This window comes from Sciurus vulgaris (assembly GCF_902686455.1).
Source record: "Sciurus vulgaris genome assembly, chromosome: 14".
Lineage (NCBI taxonomy): Eukaryota > Metazoa > Chordata > Mammalia > Rodentia > Sciuridae > Sciurus > Sciurus vulgaris.
The window spans coordinates 77513923-77534920 of record NC_136475.1 but is presented as its reverse complement, the minus strand read 5'-3'; the positions used below and the strand labels follow the sequence as shown (position 1 = coordinate 77534920).

General features: G+C 40.3%; 1 protein-coding gene across 1 annotated transcript; it reads right to left on the bottom strand.

Moving 5' to 3' along the window:
* Positions 1 to 143: 143 nt before the first annotated feature.
* Positions 144 to 20937, bottom strand: PPM1G (protein phosphatase, Mg2+/Mn2+ dependent 1G). The gene is made up of 10 exons (XM_079110305.1): positions 20610 to 20937; positions 5795 to 5864; positions 4739 to 4824; positions 4264 to 4396; positions 3211 to 3626; positions 2472 to 2642; positions 1932 to 2166; positions 1410 to 1539; positions 1073 to 1175; positions 144 to 756 (listed from the first exon to the last, which is right to left on the bottom strand). The coding sequence occupies exons 1-10, from the start codon at positions 20727 to 20729 to the stop codon at positions 553 to 555; spliced, it is 1668 nt and encodes a 555-aa protein (XP_078966431.1). The 5' UTR covers positions 20730 to 20937; the 3' UTR covers positions 144 to 552.
* Between the last annotated feature and the right edge of the window lie 61 nt (positions 20938 to 20998).

Sequence of the window (20998 nt, the reverse complement as noted above, 5' to 3'; positions counted from 1 at the left end):
GGAGTTAACGCCCGGCCCCTGTCCCCTACCCATGCGCGCGACACACAAGCACACGCGCAAACAGGGAGGAGCTCGCTAGATGCCCCTGGGGCGGCCAAGTTTCAGGCCACAGCAGCAGAGAAAAAAGGACACCATAGGCACAATTAGGTTTTGGCCTTTAGTCTGAAAAAGTGTTGATTGAAAGTGTACAACAGAGAGCGGGTGCAAGCGGCTGGGGGCCATGGCGCCGCCAATAAAAAAGAATGTCCTTAAATAAAGTGTTCACAGAGTAAAAACCAGAACCGCCAGTCCTTCCCTCCAACACAACAGAGCACAGGCACAGAACCGGTGATGAGCCCGAAGGAGCGAGGAGGCTGGGGAGGATAGCAGAGGCTCCCAGGCTGCTGTGCGGAGGGAGAGCCCTCTTTGGAACAGGCTGGCTGAGGAAAGCCACCCAGCTCCCCCTGCACACCTCATACCCACTGCTAAGGCTAAAGGAAAAAGACAAAACTCAGTCTCAGGTCCGGAGGGCTCAGAAAACAGTCTAGAGATGGGCAGGGATCTAGATGACTGCTAGTCCCGCTTGGCCTTCTTCTTGTCGCTGTTGCCATTCTCTTCTGCCCCCTCAACAGAGAGCACCTCCTCAAGTTTCCGCTTGCCGCTCTCTGGCTGAAGCTCTGCTGTGTTTCGGGGCTTGAAGCAAATGATGATGCAGGTCATGTTGTCACACCCTGTACCATCCCCAGAAGTGTCTGGTGCCAGGCACTGATCCAGCAACTATAAAAGGGATGGGGCAGCTCAGCCACAGAGTTTGAACACCTTCCTGGGAACCTAGAGTCCTACAAGAGGGCTGGCACTGCTGAGAGAGGGTGGCAGAAGGAATGGAATGGGCAACAGATATCACAAAATGGCCACTTACTAGTTCATGAGGTATAAAGCTAAATCAAGGACATAAGGGAAGGTAGAACTTTCTAGGCAGGATCTAGTGCCTACCAGTAACTAATAGTTCTCCCAGGCTCTGGTCTTAGCCCAAGAGAAAAGAGATAACGCTGGCTGTGCAGACCAGGCACCTTCTCTTCACCCCTGGACTCACCTCTTCCACGATAGATGACAATAACCGAAGCTCCCCATTTTCATCACGCTGGCTGATCTTTGATTGAATAAAGTCTACAACTTCCTGGCTGCTCATCACATTCCTGCGATCAAAAACAATGGTCAGAATCTTCTTTAGTCCCAGCAAGGCAGAGTAGAGGAATGTGGACAGAGGCAAGGACCCAAGCCAATGAGAACAACTAAAGACATTCTCCTCAGCTCGGCCTTGGCTTGGTCTTGACTCACCAAGAGATCTGTTCTAACCCTTATAATGGCTTCGAGCCCTATAGAAGTATTGCTGCAAAAAGGGCATGTGAGGGCATTCTGCCAGTGCTCACCAGATGCCATCACAGGCAATGACCATGAATTCATGGTCATCCGTGAGAGTCAACACCTTGATGTCAGGAAGGGCTGAAATCATCTGTTCCTCAGGTGGCAGGTTCTTGTTTCTCTTATAGAAGTGGTCGCCTAAGGAAAAGAGGGCTGGTTGACATATAGTCTGAATACTTTCCACAAACTTGTGTTTGAATGTTAAACCTTGCCATTGTCATTTATTTTCTTCTTTTCAAAGTTCTACAATCCAGTAAAATTGAGAACTGGGTTCTAGTTTTCCTAGTTTCAGCCTTATCATCAGGTTGCTAAATGCTTAAGTCTCTCACTTGTCTTTTGCGTCATCTAAAAAGTAATGAAGATAATGATACCTTCCTAGCTATTTCACAAAGAAAAATTTAAGGACAGAGGTAGAAGATATCAAAGTACTTGGAAAGATCCAAGGGCTATGAAGTTTAAAGTTCCCTACTAAGTAGTCTGGGACTGAAAGCAAGACCCCAGAAGTCTTTCCCCAGCTTCTCAGTCCTTACCAATAGCTCTGGAGAGGTTAAGGCCCCCGTTGACTCGTCCATCCATGGTAACCTTGCCACCAGCATTCTTGATGCGTGCTAGTTCCACTTCATCCTCTGGTTTGTGATCATAGGACATGTCTAAAGCTTTGCCAGCCTCAGACACCACACAGCGAGAGTCTCCTGCATTGGCTACAATCAACTGCTTCCCTCGTATGAGAGCCACCACTGCTGTTGTGCCACTGTCAGAACCAGGCTTAAGAGGAAGAAAGTGAGCATTATGGGAACTTCTGGTGCACTTGGTGCACTTCTGGCCAGTCACCTATGCTATGGAGCTTTAATAAACAGGAGGAGCACAGATTTCACTCTCCTGAGATAGGAACATGCTCCCTCCCCTTTTATATTCTGCCCCAAAGATTTACTACCTAGTTCCCCTTGCAGAATAAATCCACTTGACCACAACCGAAGATATCAAGGGACCTCTTATCTCGAAATAAATATCAGAGGATCTGCATCTCCCTCTTGGCTCTTCCAGACTCATTGGTCCCCACACCCACACACCTCCTCTTTGCCTTCCATCCCAGGCACCATCATTTCTTCTTCTTCTTCTTCCTCCTCCTCCTCCTCCTCCTCTTCATCATCATCATCTTCTTCAGCCTCCTCAGTGTCATCCTCTTCTTCCTCATTCTCTGCCTCCTCACTGCTGTAGCCATCCTCTTCTTCACTACATTCCTGCCAGGAGGAGGATCCCAGGCTGCTGAGACTGGGATGATCTCCCGCCCGCCTCCCCCACTCATACACACAACACCGAAGAGGCTCAACTGAACACAGATCCTCAAAACACTGAAAAACACAACTGTATGATCAAGCAAATCTGGGAGAGGGGAAAGGGTTCAGATGAATTAACTGCTATCCTGAAGTGGACTCAAATAGTCACCACCAAGAAGCCCCAGGAAAGGCCAGGGCTGCCAAAAAGTACCTTCCAGGCAATGTGGTCAGAAAAAAATTATCCAGAGAAGGAAATACCCAAATATCCAAAGTAACAACTACCTTCTTATTCTCTCTCTAGGAGACAGACTCTGAAAAACCAGAACTAAATCTACCTGTTATATATGGACAAAGGAAGAGATAAGAGGGCTAATTGTACCTGTAATGATGGAGATGGTGCCTTCAAGGTTAAAGCTTAGAATACAGTGGATCTTGGGGGATGATGTCAAAATAAGAGAGTTGAAAGCTACAACAGTAATCGAACAGATCCTCTCTTCAACTTCAGCATCTGCCTGCCCTTACAGGCCCTTACCTCACTGTCTTCCTCTTCCTCCTCCGCCTCATCTGACTCATCCTCACTGTCCTCAAAGAACTTGGACTTAGCAACTCGAGGCAGCTTGTCAGAGGCTGAAGAGCAGGAAGGCCCAGCCTCACCAGTGGGAGTGCCAGGCTCACCAACTTGGCCAGCCTCAGTCCCACGTTCGGAGTTGGAGGAAAGGCCTGTGTGGGCCTTGGCTGTGGGGCCATTTTCCTGTGATGGAGTTTCCCTAGATGGGTCCTCAGGTCCTGCCTCCCCATTGAGGCCCTGGGACCCTGGTTCCTCGCCTGTCCCAGCTCCAGATTTGCTGTGGGGAGGGCCCTTGTGACAGTTCTGCCCGTAGCGTGTCAGCAGTTCTTCAATAGTCATGGTAGCCTCTTCATGCAGCAATGCAGCCTCCTCATTGTCCACTGCAGGGAAGAGGCTAAATCAGAGCCCCCATGCCAGACTCCTCATGGGATAAGTCCCTCTCACTACCAAGACATCCTGACAGCCTGAATTTCAGTCTCCCCACAACCTCCCGCTCCTGAGGCTCCTTTCACTTATCAGGGCTCAGAACATCTCCTAGCTTCCTTCTCCACAGACCTCTTTTGGTCTGTGTCTTTTACCTGCTTCTTACTCAAGGGAACACTAGTTACTGTATTTCCCTTCTCACCTTTCAATTGTTATTGTTAAGTTGAAACCCTTATTCTGGCTAAGAACCCAAGAAGCCCACAATGCTATTTTAGGCGTAGAGTCCAGACTTAATGACTGGCTATTGATTGCTCCAGTCTTAGAAAAAAGGTCACATAACAATAGGAACCAGGAAGACCCATCACAATGACAAAAGATAATGTATATAAAAATGCTTAGAATCATGACACTAGGCACAACAAAAGTTAATTCTTTCCCTTTTTTTCAAAACCACACGTACAGCAGGAGAACATTATAGGGTTCTTTATTGTGAGGACTCCCCAGATCCCTAGGAAGCCATTCTCTCTCAGAACTGATGATTTAAAAAAAAAAAAAAAAAAAAGCTAATTTTCTCTCAGAGAACGCCACACTCACCATCATCTTCATCAGCTACTTTTTCTTTTTCATCTTCATCCTCAGTGGGTCTCCCTGCAATCTGTGCCAACTCCTTAATTACTTCCTCAGTGGTCAATTTGGCATCAATAGCCAAGAAGGCATCTTCTAAAGCCTGAATATAAGCAAAACAATATGAGGCAAGTACAAGAATAAGTACAGGAAATACAAAATGAATTGCCTGCAACACAATACTGGGTACAAGAATGGGAATCAATGTGGTCCACCATACTGGAAGACACCCACAGACATAAAATAGTTCAGAGATCTGGGAATAATAAAGCAGACCGAATAAGACTCAAGTGTGAAAAAAATTCCTTTAGGCACAGAATCCTTTAAGAAGAAAGAGAGTAAATAATTGACAACTATGGGTCAAAGATAAAGGGAAAGCCAAGGGTTGGAAATCGAGGGGAAATTCACACAAGTGGAAAATGAACAACAGTGTAGGAAGACAGACCTTCTGTAGCTTGCCTTCCTTGTAGGCCTTCTGATCTTTGATGATATCAGGAAGATATTTGGCACAGTACAAGGCAACTTCCTCCCCTAAAAGAAAGGTTAGGTTATCCAAAGTACTGCTTTCTATACACATATACGCAAAGCAATATAAGCTGGACATGGTGGCACTCACCTCTACTACTACACTACTATATTACTAAGGAAGCTGAGGCAGGAGGATTGCAAGTTCGAGATCAGCTGGGGCAACTTAGCAAGACCCTATCTCAAAATAAAAAAGGGCTGGGGTTGTGGCTCAGTGGTATAGCACTTTCCTAGCATGTGCTAGGCTTTGGGTCCAATCCCCAGTACTACCACCAAAAAGGAAAAAAAAAAAAAAAAGTGAGCCAGGCGCGGTGGCACACACCTGTAATCCCAGTGACTCAGGAGGCTGAGGCAGGAGGATCGCAAGTTCCAGGCCAACCTAAGCAACTTAGCGAGGCCCTGTCTCAAAATAAAAAATAAAAAGGACTGGAGATGTAGCACAGCAGTAAAATTCCCCTGGGTTCAATCCCCAGTACTAAAAAAAATTATTTAAAAAAAAAAAAAGATATATTTATATGCCATACTGAAGTAAACTCCAAGAGTAAAGGGGAAGCATAGCATACCTAAAACCCACTTGAAGGACAATGTTTGGGAAGTTCTAACAAGGAAAGTGAATTTCACCAACATCATTCTCAGGGATACATTAATATGTCCTCTGTCTTGTCTTACCTGTATACTTAGTTCTTCAGTTAAAAAAATGAATAAATAAATAAATTATAATTTAGAAAGAGGATATTTAGATGAATTCAAGATTGGGTAGATTATTAACATAAGAATACCCTATGGGGCAAAGGAAATGGCAGATAAGAGAAAAACAGTACCAGGTAAGAAATATTATCCCAGGGCCAGAACCCTGAAAATAAAAAACATTAAAAAAAAAAAAAAAAAAAAAAAAAAACTCTTCTTGCCAAGTAAAGTCTAGGAACTGGGAACTGGGGGATCCTAGAATTTTACCAATATGATCTGCGAAAATTACCTCCATGTCCATCGTAGACAGAGAACATGGCTGTCTCACTATCCAATTCAGGTATACAGTTGTGAGCATCCTAGGAAAAGAACACAATTAGCATGCCTCAAGGTCAAAGAACATTCTTCCTCATATACCTCAGATCATAAAAATTGCCTTCACACCTTTATACCACTAACCTGGCTGGCCTAAATGGCCTAGAAAGAGGAAGGAAGATGTAATGATAAATAAGAAGTATACAGAGGGAATGAGAAGAAGGAAAAGGATGGAAAGGGGAAAAAGGAAGGGAAGGAGAATCAGATCGCTACTTCTGTAATCTATCAGCCTCCTGCCTAAGAGATCACAGTCCAAATATTCAGCTCCTCTAACCTAGACCTAACCATTTTGGATTTGTGAGAACTATAGGAAGAATCAGAGAAAAAAAAAAAAAAAAAAAAGAATATTTAAAGTTACTTCCAGGCTCATTCTTTGAATAATCAGTGACTTTCAAGGAAGAAAATGTTAAGTCAGCAAAAAGAGACAAGAAGCCGGATGTGATGGTGCTCGCCTATAATTCTAGTGGCTCAGGAGGCTGAGGCAGGAGAATTACAAGTTCAAAGCCAGCATCAACAAAAGCAAGGTGTTAAGCAACTCAGTGAGACCCTGTCTCTAAATAAAATACATAATACATTAAAAAAAAAAAAAAAAAAAAACAGGGCTGGGGATGTAGCTCAGTGGCTGAGTGCCCCTGAATTAAATTATTAGTACCCCCACCCCAAAAAGAGAGCGACAAGAAAGTCTTACCAACCTGAAGAGATTTTAGGAGAATCCTAAAACACACTAAGTAAAAGAACTAGAAGTTAAAGCTATACACACTATTACACACACACACACACACAGAGAGCCATCAAACAATACTGTGTTTCGTTAGGCACAGTGGCACAGGTCTATAATCCAAGCAATTCAGGAGGTTGAGGCAGGAGGATCACCAAGTTTATGGGCTGCTGCAGCATCTTAGCAAGACCATGTCTCAAAAAATTTAAAAACGTAGAGTGAGGGGTTGAGGATACAGTTCAGTAGTAAAGTTCCCCTGGGTTCAACCCCTAGTGCCACAAAAATAAAAAACCATATTGTGTTTAGTCCTTGTCAACTAGAATTTACAATACCCCCTTTAAAGTCAGCCTTGCCACCTCCTACCCTCAGGTACAGCACCTAAAGAGAAGTTGGTAATGGTCCTGCCACACTAATGTTTTGTTGGAAGAATAAGCTTGATCAAATTCTTCTAACAACAAAATTTGCCACAATGGTATGGCAAAGTCAAAACTCAAGACTGTAAGACCTAGGGCTGGGGAGATAGCTCAGCTGGTAGAGTGCTTGCCTCAAAAGCACAAGGCCCTGAGTTCGATCCCCAGTGCCGCAAAAAAAAAAAAAAAGACTGTAAGACCTACATAGAAGTGTGCTGCAGCTTACTTTGCCCCTTCCTGAAAACAATCCAACCAGACTGGGGATGTGGCTCAGTGGTGGAGTCTTGCCTATCATGCAGGAGAACCTGGTTCAATCCCCAGCACCATTTAGAATAAAATTTAAAAAAATAAATAAAAAAGAGGTAAAGAGTTCACAATATTTTGTGATATAAAGTAAAGAAGGTAAAGGTATCTGTGTGTGTGTGTGTGTGTGTGTGTGTGTATGTATATATGTATATGTATCAGTCTGGAAGATCACATATAAAACAGTGGAGGATGAGATTTTGGTTATAATTATTTTTTTACTTTTCAATATGTGTTTTCAGCTTTTTGTATGATAAGTCACATTGTTCATTATAAATAATCATAAAATGAACCTATGAACTGGTCTTGAGTCACCATTCTACTATATAACGGCTGTCCCTTGGTATCCATATCAGACTGATTTCAGAATCCCTCATGGATGACGGATTCTGTAAATGTGCAAGTCCCTTATACAAAAGGCACAGAATTTGCATATAACCCATGCATATTCTCCTAAGTACTTTAAATCATCTCTATATTACCTATACTAACAATGTAAATGCTATGTATGTAGTTGTTATCTGTATTGTTTAGAGAATGATGGCAAGAACAAATCTGTACATGTTCAGTACAACCACAGTTTTTTTTTTTTCTGAATACTTTTGATCCAAGATTGGCTGAATCCACGGGTGTGGAACCCATGATGTGGAGGGCAAACTATACTGTATAATCTCTGGCCAGCTACCTGTGGTGTGCCTTAATTTTATTCTCTATAATACAGAACACCATCTGCATTTCTGTCATTTTCATAGGATTTCATTGGAACTTGCTTTATAAATATATATCCTACTTTGAAATTTAGCACCTGGTTCAATTTTTCATCTCTACCCTTTTTCTCAAAGAGAAGTGACCACAATAAAGATTCATCTTATATAGAGAGGTTCTCAGTTCCTAGAACTATTCCACATTACCCTCTCCTTTATTTCTTTTTTTTTTTTTTTTTTTTTTTTTTTTTTTTTTTTTGTGGTGCTGGGGATTGAACCCAGGGCCTTGTGATTGCAAGGCAAGCATTCTACCAACTGAGCTATATCCCCAGCCCTCCTTTATTTCTTGGTGAGGTTTTATTTTTTTATATTTTTAGTTGTAGATGGACACAATACTTTTTTTTTTTTTTTTTTTTTTAAATGTGGTGCTGAGTATCAAACCCAGTGCCTCACATGTGCTAGGCAAGTGCTCCACCACTGAGCTACAGCCCCAGCCCTCTTGGTGAAATTTTAATCTATATTCTCACTTGGAACAGTTCCACCTTCTCAGAGCACTTCAATTTCCCTTCACATCTTTTTTTCATGACCTTTACCCTGGGCTTTCTCTGTATCTTTCTGAGTTAGAGTCAACTACTTCAACACTGTCGCTTAGCAATCCAGAATAAAGCATCCAGTCTTGCATAACCCCACCAACTGCTTTCTTTACCCTTGAATCAGAACCACTAAGTATTAGTACTAATGAAATGCATAAGATCATGTTGACTGTGACCACTACTCCTAGTATTTTCTGTATTTACACCTTTTCTGTATTCTGTATTCTGTAGTGACTCAGTATATACTCCCACTCCATTAAAGTCCTCAATGGTCTTATATTCCAGAACTACCCCATCTTCCCCATTCTACTTCAAAATTTCTTTGTAGATCTAGCCTATGATTTACCTCTTGCTCCTCTCTTCCTAGATCAATATTTTATACTTCTAATCACACACTTTTCTCCCTCAAGATCTTACTTTATGAGAAGTACTTGATTCTGTGAGAAACTATAGTTCTATATCTCCAATTGCCTTTTTCTACAGGATATCTCTTCTCTACATCAAAGTTCCTATAAATTCAGAACTCAAACATGTGCTGTACCTACAGGTCTAATTTCTTTCAATGGGTGGGGGCAACACCTAATACCAGACATCCTTAACTTCCTGGCGGTCTTTCACCATTCATCACTGAGTCTGCTGAAATTTCCTTGGTAGTGTTCATCACATTGTTCCTGAATTACTTTGCTTTTAGGCACTCAAGCATCATTCCTACCCATTTTATAACTTAACCTCTTAATTCCCAAACACTCCCCAACTACTCCATTCTTGATACTGACACTCCCTTACCTCCCCAGCAAAGTAGTAAGCAGGTCTACCTAGTCATTTCTTCCTATCCCTAATACATTTTCTTCTCTCATTTTTCTATTATACTCTTTCCTTACATCTCACCATCTCTAAGAGATCTTTACAAATCATACTAATACTCTAAACTCTTTTAGTATTTCTTGCCTCGACCAAAAATGAGTATTCAGCAGATGCTACCTTGTATTGTTATCTAACATTCCATGGGGGAAAAAGGAGTCCAAGTCCAAAACTGGACTTTAAACCAACATGAAAACAGACTGTTTGAAATGTATAGCTCTGGGGCCCTCATACCACTGCATTACAACAGGCCTTCCATCTCTGCTCATGATGCGGTTAGAGTTTGGATAAGGTTGCTGCCCAGAGGTTCATGTGCTAAAAGCTTGGATCCAGTATAGTGATAAACCTTAAAAGAGGTGGGAGTCTAGTGGAAGGTAATTAGGTCATGGGGCTCCATTCTCACAGACTAATGCTGGCTTGCCGGAATGGGTTAGATCTGGTAGGAGTTTATAAGTTCCTACAAGACTGGGTTGTCAAAAAAAGAGAGAGCCTGGCCCCTCCCTGGTCTCTTCAATCCCGTCTTGTCAAATGATCTCTTCTGCAAGTGCTCTTGCAGCAGGTAGATTCCAGCACCATGGTCATGAACTTCCATAATTGTGAATTAAATTAATCAAATTAAATTGTGAATTAAATTAGCTGTGTGTGTGGAAGAGGACACTAGGGATTGAATCCAGGGTGCATACTAGGCAAGTGCTCCACTACTGAGCTACATCCCTAGACATCCTTTACAGTTTTGAGAATGGATTTTCTAAGTTGCTCAGGCTGGCCTTGAACTTGCAATCCTCCTCTCTTAGCCTCCTGAATAGGCAGGATTACAGTCAATGCACCTGAATAGACCTTTTTTTTCTTTATTAAGTACCTCCAAGTATTTTGTTATAGAAACACAAAATGGACTAAGACAAATGATGAGTTCTCAACTGTGATAGGACAACTACCTTAATGATGATACCCCTTAATTTCCTAGATATATCATTACACAATAACCATTACAATGGTGTATAATAAATGACTCACCTGAGTCAAGGCTATTAGGTCTTGCCTTGCTAAATCATATCCCCATAGCCCTTCTAACCTTCTATGCAACCAACACATCCAGGTTATATTCCCTAATGCCAATCTCCTCAAGTTACAAATACAAATGTTCCTGTTTGTCTCAGGATCAACCACTTTGATTTATAACAAACACATTTATCTAAGTCTTTATATATCAAGATAAAAGACTTGAAGGCAGTTGGAAAGGGAACTATGTTTCTGGTTTAAAAAGCCTCATAAAAAAAGTTATGTGATATCTGACTTTTAAAACTGTATGTTTATACTTGATAAAAATCAATACTACTAACCAGTTAGTGGCATGGGAATGGAAGGGAATAGTTTACTGGTTTCACCCATATTTGCTTCTAGTTTAAAGAATAATAATAAAAGTCTTGGGTATGTAAAAAAGTAATAAACTTTAATAATAAAAACAAACCTTTCCTTTCTAATCATTTTTACAATTTATCTGTAAATTACTATACCACCTTACTAGATGCTTACATCTTCAAGAAACATCCCATAATGGCTTTAAGTCCCTTTCTTAATTCATAATTGAATTATTTTCCTTGAATTTCACTACCTGGCCTAGTGCTCACATAGGCTAAACAATGTCTTATAACTCACATTCTCGAAATCTTTAGCAATTGAACTGATATTTCATTTTTCAGGAGTATGACAGTGAGATTTTTCTGTGATTTTTTTCCCCCTACACATAGCAGTCACTTCAATTCCAATTAATCATTCATGAAAATGTGAACAACTGAACTGGGGATGGAGCTCAGTGGTACAGCACCTGCATAGTATGCAGAAGACCCCAGGTTCAATCCCAAGTACTAATTCCCCTGCCCCCCAAAAAAGTAAACAACTACCTCATACCCTTTAACAGGATGGCTATCATTAAAAAAAAAAAAAAAAAAAGATAGGTAACAACTATTGTTGATGAGGATGTGGAAAAATTGGAACCATTATAAACTGTTGATAGGAATACAAATTGGTAATACAGCTCCTGCTGAAAACAGTATGGCAGTTCCTCAAACATTAAAAATAGAATTATGTCTTAATGCAGTAATTCCACTTCTGGGTATTAAACCCCCACCCCAATGTGAAAACAGAGTATCAAAGAGATTTTCTACACCCATGCACATAGCAGCTTTATTCACAAGAGCCAAAAAGCAAAAGCGCCCAAGAATCCAACAACAGACATAGATAAACAAAATGTGGCATAGACTTGCAATGGAGTATCATTCAGTCTTTGTTTGGTTTTTTTTGGTACCAGGAATTGAACCCAGGGCACTTAGCCACTAAGTCACATCCCTGGCCCTTTTAACGTTTTGTTTTGAGACAGGGCCTAAGTTGCTCAGAGCCGCTAAATTGCTGGGAACGGCTTTGAAATTGTGATCCTCCCACCTCAGCTTCTGAGCCACTGGTATTTCACTGTGCCCAGCTTTCATTTAGTCCTAAAAAAGAAGGAAATTCTGACACAGGCCACAACCTGGACAAACCTTGAAGACAGTATGCTACATGAAATCAACCAGTCACAAAAAGACAAATATTGTACAATTCCACTTATATGAGGTAGTTAGAATGTCAAAATCACAGACACACAAAGTAGAATGATGGGTGCCAAAGGGCTGAGGAGAATGACAAAGGGGTATCATTTAATGGGTACAGTTTCTGTTTTGCAAGATGAAGACAGTTTAGAGACTGGCCACACAATACAAATGTACTTAACACTATTAAAGAGAATATTTTTAAGTAATAAAGATGTAAATTTTTTTATGTATAATGTGTATTTTTACCACAATTAAAAAAAAAAAAGGCCAGGCACACCAATCATCTCAGCAACTCAGGAAGCTAAAATAAAAAGAACTGAGGAAGAAGTTCTGTGGTAAAATGCCTCATGCGGTCAACCCCAGCACCAAACAAACAAAAACGTTCACAAAGAAAAGTTTCATTGGTGAATTCTTCCAGAATAAAAATAATAATACATTAATATAGTTGATTCTCTACATCTACAGGTTCCATATCCCTGGATTCAAGTGACTGTGAATCAGAAAACTATTCAGAGAAAAAAATTTCATCTGTATTGAACATATATAGACTTAATATATTAAGTATTATAAGTAATTTAGAGGTGACATTTTGGTATTGATAGCAGGTTCTGGAATCTATCCCTTTTGTGAATACCAAAGGACAACTACACCAACTCTTCCAAAACAGAAAATTCCAATTCATTCTACAAGGCCATATTATCCCAATATCAAAACAAGACAAACATATCACAAGAACACTATAGACCAATATCTCTTATGAATATAAACACAAAAATTCTCAACAAAATAGTAGCAAACCCAATCCAGCAACACTTAAAAAGGATTACACACAATGACCAAATGGAATATATAAACTAAAGTATGTAGGTTGGTTTAACACCCAAGAATCAATTAATTTCATATACCACATCAACAGAATAAAGAACAAAAGTCACCTGATTTTCTCTTTTTGGCAGTTCTCGGGATTGAACCCCCAAGCGCATTCTACCGCTGAGCTATATCCCCAGCCCTTATCATTTTTCATTTTGAGATAGCGTCTTGTTAACTTTCAGGGGCTGGTCCAGAACTTTGAACCTTCTTGCCTCAGCCGTCTAAGTCACTGAAATTATCACACGATCATCTTAACAGGTAAAAAGCATTTGATAAAATTCAATGCCCACTCATAACAGAAAGACTCAACAACATGAGAATAAAAGGGAACAAAAGAGAACTTCTTTGACCTGTTAAAGAGTTCATCTATAAAAGTCTATAGTTAACACACTATCAAGGGCAATTTGGAAAGAAAAATAAAGAGCATTTAGATTGAGAAGGAAGTAAAACTATCTCTATTTACAGATGACATGATCCTGCACAGAAAAAAAATCCCAAGAAATCTACTAAAATAAACTATTAGAATAAATAAATAAGTTCAGCAAGGTTGCAGGACATAAAATCAATATACAAAATTCAATTGTGTATCCATCACCAGCCATGAACAATCCAAGAGATTAGAAAAGCAAATCTATTTATGAGAGATTTGCCAAAATCTAACCAAAAGAACAATATATTAAGAAATAAATTTATACCCATTACCACAAAAAGGGAGAGGTTAAATTTATCTTTTTAAAATTTTTTAGTTGTAGATGGACACAATACCTTTATTTATTTTTATGTGGTGCTGAGGAACGAACCCAGTGCCTCACACATGCTCTACCTACCACTGAGCTACAACCCCAGCCCAAGGTTAAATAATTTAACAAAAGAAATAAACATGAACTCTGAAAACTATAAAACATTGCTGACAGAAATTAAAGATCTAAATAAATAAATAAATAAATAGTCCATGTTCATGAACCAGAAGACTGAATATTACTAAGACAATAATACTACCCCAATTGATCTACCAGATTCAATACAATATATCAAAACCCCAGGTACCTTTTTGTAAAAATTGATAAGCAAATACTAAAATTGATATGAAAATGTGAGGGACCCAAAAAAGAAACAAAAATAAATTTGGAAGACTCATACTTCACAACTTCAAAACTTACTACGAAGCTACAATGATCAAGATTGTACTTGATGGTACTTGCATAAAGCCATATAGATCAATGAACTGAGAGTTCCAAAATAAGCCCCCATATATTTATAGTCAATTCATCTTTGGCAGTGATGCCAAGCTACTTCAAAGAGGAAAAAGAATAGACTTTTTATCAAATGATGCTGAGACAACTAAATATCCACATGCCAAAAAAAAAAGGTTGGATCACTTACTTATACCATACACAAAAATTAAGTCAAAATAGACCATAGAGATAAATGTAAGAATCAAAAATACCAAGACTTTTGGGAGAAAACCTAGGAGTAAACTGTTGTAACTTTGGTTTAGGCAAAGCTTTTTAGGTATGTTACCCAAAGTACATAAGACAAGGCAGGGGGAACAGATAAGTTGGACTTTATCAAAATTAAAAACTTTTGAGTTTCAAAGGACGCTACTGAGAAAATGAAAAGACAGTCTAAAAAGTGGGAGAAATATTTGCAAATCATACACCTGAGACTTGTAACCAGAATATATATGTGTATACATATATATACATATGTATATATATATACATATATATATTATATAATACACACACACACACACTTATACCTCAACAGAAAGACTAAGAAGATAATCCAATTAAAAATGGACAAAGAATCTGAATAGACATTTCTCCAAGAGAGATATACAAATGACCAATAAGCACATGAAAGATACTCAAACATCATCAGTTATCAGGGAAATACAAATCAAAACCATAATGAGATATCACTTTATATGCCCTAAAGTAGCTATTATAAAAAGACAAGTGTAGGGGAGCATGGAGAAAATGACATATTGCTGGTGGTAATATAAAGTAGGGCTGCCACTTTGTAATTTTAGTAGTACCTCAAAATGTTAAACTTGTAATCACTACACAGTTCAGTCTGAGGGGAAAAAAATGAACTTTTTTCCCTAATTTACTCTCATAAGACAAATTAACAGTGATCTTGGGGTTTTCCCCCCATATATCAAGCATATAGTCCTCAGGCAATAGACACTAGCTGAGTGTTCTCTAATTCACCTCAATTCTGACACTGTCTAGCTAGATGGAGATGACATCAGATCCCACAGGATGAAGATATAATCCTACAAAACTGTCCCCCACTCTTAATGCCAATCACAAGTCCTAGGTTGTTTTGCCTGTGTTTCAGATTGACTGGCTAAAAATCAAATTTTCTACTCTTCCATCCCTAGATTCAAATAATTTAAGGGGCTGGGGGTTGTGGCTCAGTGGTGGAGCACATGCCTAGCATGTGTGAGGCACTGGGTTCTATTCTCAGCACTACATATGAATAAAAATAAAGGTCCAACAACAACTAAAAAATACATGTATATAAAAATATTTTTTTTTTAAATTTGCTAAAATGGCTCTCAGGCCTCAAAGAAACACTTATATTTGCTGGTTTATTATAAAAGATATTACAAAGGGCCTGGTGTAGTGATGCACACCTGTAATTCCAGCAACCTGGGAGGCTAACATAGGAGAATCGCAAGTATAAGGTCAGCCTCAGCAACTTAGCAAGATCCTGTCTCAAAATAAAAAGAACTGGGAATGTAGCTCAATGGTAAATGCACCTGGGTTCAATCCCCAGCATTAAAAAAAAAAAAAAGGAAAGGTACTTAACTACAAGAGAGAGATGAAAATATATATAAAGCATTAGATGTGGGAAGGTAGGCACACCACCTTCAGGAATCTCACGTTCAGGTATCCAGAAGCTCCCCAAACACAGTCCTTTCAGTTTTTAATGGAAGCTTTATTATATGGGCATTACTGATTAAATCACTGGCCAAGGGTGATCAATCTAACCAGTAGTAGTGGTACCTGGAGGGTGGAGGAGTAGGCTGAAATCCCAACCATACGTTGATCTTTCTTATGTCCAGTTCACGTTCTGAAGTTACCTATGGACTGCCAGTCACCAGTCAATTCATTAGCATACAAAGTCACTTTGGTGCTAAAGATTTTAATGGTTGACTGAGGTTGTGGCTCAGTGGTAGAACGCTTGGCTAGCATGTGTGAGGTATTGGGTTTGATTCTCAGCAACGCATATAAAGAAAGAAAGAAAATAAGGGTCCATCAACAACTAAAAATAAAATGTATTAAAAAAAAGATTTTAGGGGGGTGGGAGGGGGGCAAGAATGGAGGAAGGAGGGACTATATAGAGGGAAAAGAGAGGTGGGAGGGGTGGGGGGGAGAAAAAAATAACAAAATGAATCAAACATCATTACTCTATGTAAATGTATGAATATGCAAATGGTATGCTGTTACTCCATGTACAAACAGAAACAACATGTATCCCATTTGTTTACAATAAAAATAAACTTAAAAAAAAGATTTTAATAGTTATATGCCAAGAGACAGGAAAAGATCATATAATATATATTCTACAATACTGCACCCAGAGATTCCACTCTTCGGTGTATAACCAAAAGAAATGAAGATATATTTCACAAAAATTTACTCATGAATGTTCATAACATCATTATTCCTAATGGCCAAAATATGGAAATCCAATCTCAACTCTCAAATGGTTTAAAAAATTATGCACACACAGGCAGGGACAGTGGCACACACCTGTAATCCCAGCAGTTTGGGAGGTTAAAGCAGGAGGATCATGAGTTCAAAGCCAGACTCAGCAACTCAATGAGGTTCTAAGCAACTTATAAAGACCCTGTCTCTTAATGAAATATGTATGTGTGTGTGTGTGTGTGTATACACACACACACAGGCTGGGGATATGGCTCAGTGGTTAAGCGCCCCTTGGATTGGTTTAATCCAAAGAACCAAAATTACTTGAGAGCACACACACACACACACACACGAATATTATTCAGCAACAAAAATGAAGTACTAATTAACTCATGATAAAACATTGACAACCCTTAAAAAATATTATGCTTATAAAAGCAATCAAGTATTAAATGTATATATTGCTGGATGTGATGGCAAAGGCCTGTAATCCCAGCTGCTCAGGAGAATGAGGCAGGAGGATAGAAAGTTTAAAGCAGGCTCAGCAACTTAGGGGGGCCCTAAGCAATTTAGCAAGACCCTGTCTCAAAATTTAAAAAAAAAACGGGATGTGGCAGGACCTGGGGCTGTAGCTCAGTGGTAGCGAACTTGCCTGGCACATGTGAGGAACGAGGTTTGATCCTCAGCACCACATAAAAATAAATAAATAAATAAATGTATTGTGCCCACTTACAACTAAAAAAAGAAAAAGAAAAAAGAAAAAGAAGCAGGGTATGATGGCGCATGTCTGTAATCCCAGTGGCTCGGGAAGTTGAGAAAGGAGGATAGCAAGTTCAAAGCCAGCCTCAGCAAAACGGAGGTGCTAACAAGCAAATCAGTGAGATTCTGTCTCTAAATAAAATATAATATAGGGCTGGGGATATGGATCAGTGGTTGAGTGCCCCCAAGTTCAATCCCTGATACCAAAAAAATAAAAATAAAAAAGGGCTGGGGACATGGCTCCGTGGCTAAGCACCCTGGGTTCATTCCCCAATACCCAAAAAATAAAAATAAATAAAAATATTTTTTAAAAATGAAAAAAACAATAAAGGTACATATTTATTATCCCATTTAGATAAAATATTTAGAATAGGTAAATCCACAGAGTTAGAATATAAATTAGTGGTTGTCAGGGGTCAGTGGAGCAAAGATAGGAAATGACTAGTAAGGAATACAACTCTAAAACTGTGATGTCTGTACAACTGTATGAATATACCAAAATCACTGAATTGTACTCTTTATGACTAAATTATATCTTATTAAAGTTATTTAAAACTGGACCTGCTGGGGCTGGGAATGCAAATCCGTGGTAGAGCACTTGCCATCATATGCAAAGCCCTGGGTTTGGTTCCCAGCAATATGATTAAAAAATAAAAATAAATAGATTGAAATACTCCATCTACGAACTAGATCTAGAGGGATACAAAACAACTAAACAACTCCACTGGAATCAGAACTGTCTACAGAAAGCCATTAAACATCAGGGATTTGTGTTTCCAGAGAGCACAACTGTTAAGAGCAGCTTGGGAATTGAGGTAGGAGGACCAAAGTTCAAAGTCAACCTCAGCAATTTAGCAAGAGCCTGTCTCAAAAATAAAAAGGACTGGTGATGTAGCTCAGTGGCAAAGCGACCCTGGGTTCAAATCCCAGTACCAAACCTAAGAACAACAAACACTACCCTGGTCCACAGCAAGAAGGGATAGAGAAAGCAGAAAATACATAATGCCAGCCATGGATGGCTGCCTTAAGAAAAGGGATAAACAGTTCTAAGACTGAATCTATGCATTTGTCAGAATATTAGCAATTTTTGTAAGGTGTATTGGTATAATAATTTTACCTGAACTAAATCATTAGGACCAAATACACAAGGTAAACAGACTTAATTAGTGGAATTAAGTTCTAAAGGTTAGTAGGAACAGGAGCACACTACATGTATTTTTAAAACCACTGAGCTATATCCCCAGCCCAAAAGTATACTTTCTGAAGATAAGATTCACTTAAAAGGATACAAATCATAGTTATTTTCTTGCAATAGTAAAGAAACTATGTTATACTTTAGGGGGAGAGAAAAGGAAGCCAGAAGTTATCAATGAAGCAGAACAGGATATCAAACTACTTCAAGAGGATATAATTAGGTACATTTACCTATTTAAACAAGGGTAGATTCAGAAATATCATATTAGAAGACTTAATGCCATTAGTTAACTCTTAGGAAGAAGATTAGGATCCGAGAAATAGCCTATCAAGATCTCTACACACCAGGAGAAACCAAAAATAAGCTGAAGCACAGAAACCCTGCACACAGGACCTAGAAAAAGAAAATCCACACAACTCAATTCATAAGGAAAACTAGAAAAAAAGAGTTCCAAAGAAATGAAAAACATATCCATTCCACAGAAGGAAGTGGAAAACTTGAAGAAAAAGTCTTGCTGGGATATTTATCTCAAATCTCAAACAGAAAATGCCACAGAAATGGAACCTGCAGACTTCCCAACCCATACCCCAGCCTTACATTTAGGCTTTCCCTTTTAAACTATATCTAGACATTTGTAACTCACTTACATTCACCAAGCACCCACTTCAACAGTGCATGACTGGGAAATATGAATTTTATGCTTCAGTTTGACACAGATGATAATGATGCCTAATATGTAGTTTGAACAATTTGAACCTTTAGATTATTTCCACCAAGGCATAAGTGTCCTAATCTTTCTGGGACTCAATTTCTGGTTTTGTGGCAACCAAACCAGATGAGAAGAACTATAGAATTCTCTCCATTCTTGAAATTTTATACCTAGTGACAGAACTATTATCGAAGTTTGCTGTGGGTATAAAATTTGAGTCCAAGAGCAAAAATCATTAAGTCCACACTGTCATTCCAGAGCTAACCACAGGGAGGAGCGAGGGATTTGGAGGAAAAAAAAAAAAATTCCCAAGGGAGATGGTATCTGGCTATTACCTGAAAACCACCTAGTAAGTAGTCAACTAGAGACAGACGATTTCTCTAGCCCCTCTACCTAGACCTCACAATGCTCTCCACAGATACACATTGTCCGTCTTTCTCCCCCTTCGTTTCTACCAGTTTTTCCTGTTCTTTGTAAACTGACATCTTTGTCCAACACTACTCCTTTTATCTCCGTTTCACTTTTTCAAAGTGAAATTTTCTTTAAAAAAAAAAAAAGAAAGAAAAAACAAAGTTTTCAGTAGGTTGTGATGAAAAATTGTAAAATAATTTTAAAAAGAATCTAAAGTATAACAAATGCAGGCAAACAACCCGTACTGAGGAAGTTTTAGAGAAATCCGAAGAGAAAGAAAATTCCCAAGAGTAATAAAAGTCAGTCTAGTGACACAATTTGTTTTCCAGAGGTCGTAAAAGGCACCCAAAAGAGAGTACAAAAGAGTGACAAGTCTTGGAGGTCAGGCAGAGTATCTGAAATTAACGTGGGATGCCCAAGGCCAGGCGATTCAGGTATTAATAATGAAAGACTTTATTTGCCCGGCTTCCTTTCACTGTCAAGTTCCTCGCCCAACGAGGCCTCCACACCATATATTTTAAAAATAAAAATAAATAAATAAATAAAGTCATTTCCATCTATTTGGCTCTTCCTGGAAAAATAAACGAATAAAGAATTCCTCTTTCCGTCTTTACTCCAACCCTAATCCTCACACCACTTATGAGCCTGGAGGACTGGGTTGGTACGAGGACGGCGCGAAGGCACCGGAGAGAGGGCGGTCAGTGGGCGGAAGGTGCCTCTCCCCACATGGCAGAGTCCTCGCCTCCATTGGCCATCAGCCCACGGTCCCCAAGCACGGAGCTCCCTCTCGGCCCCGATCTTACGCTCGCTGCCGCTCCCCAAACTGCCGAGGTGGACGCAGACTCTCGACTGAAGACCCTTTCCCGAGGACGACCCCATCTCCCCGACTCCCTTTCTCCGTCAGGTTCCCGCCGTGCAGCAGCCAGCCTCTGGGCCCCTCCCGCCTCACCTCCATGGAGACGCGCCAGCCTTGCATGGCGGAGAAGCCGTAGGGCAGCGGAAGGCGCGGGGCGCCGACCCCGTCCCCGGAACACTTAACCGTGTTGGGCTGGGAGAGGTAGGCACCCATGGCGGCGGCTGGCCGGCTGCCTCGGGAGCAGGAGAACGGGGCGCGACCCGAGCCGGCGCTGGAGCCGGAGCCCCGGGGGCGCGCGTGGCAGAAGCGGGCCCGACTGCGCGGCCGACGCAAGGTGCCGGTGAAAGGCGCGAGGCCGGCCAGGAGGCGGTAACGGGACGGGAGCAGAGAGGGAGCGGAAGCGGAAACGGCGCCGCTCCAGACCCCGCCCGGCCGGCGCGGCGCGGCGCGGCGCGGCGCTGCAGGCAGTCATTTCCTTAGCA

Coding starts and splice junctions, on each gene's coding strand:
- PPM1G (XM_079110305.1), bottom strand. CDS start 20,729: ATGGGTGCCTACCTCTCCCAGCCCAACACGGTTAAGTGTTCCGGGGAC. Junction 4,825..5,794: donor TGTCTACGATGGACATGGAG/GTAATTTTCGCA, acceptor CCTTTCTTTTAG/GGGAGGAAGTTGCCTTGTAC. Junction 2,643..3,210: donor AGGAAGAGGAAGACAGTGAG/GTAAGGGCCTGT, acceptor TCCTCCTGGCAG/GAATGTAGTGAAGAAGAGGA.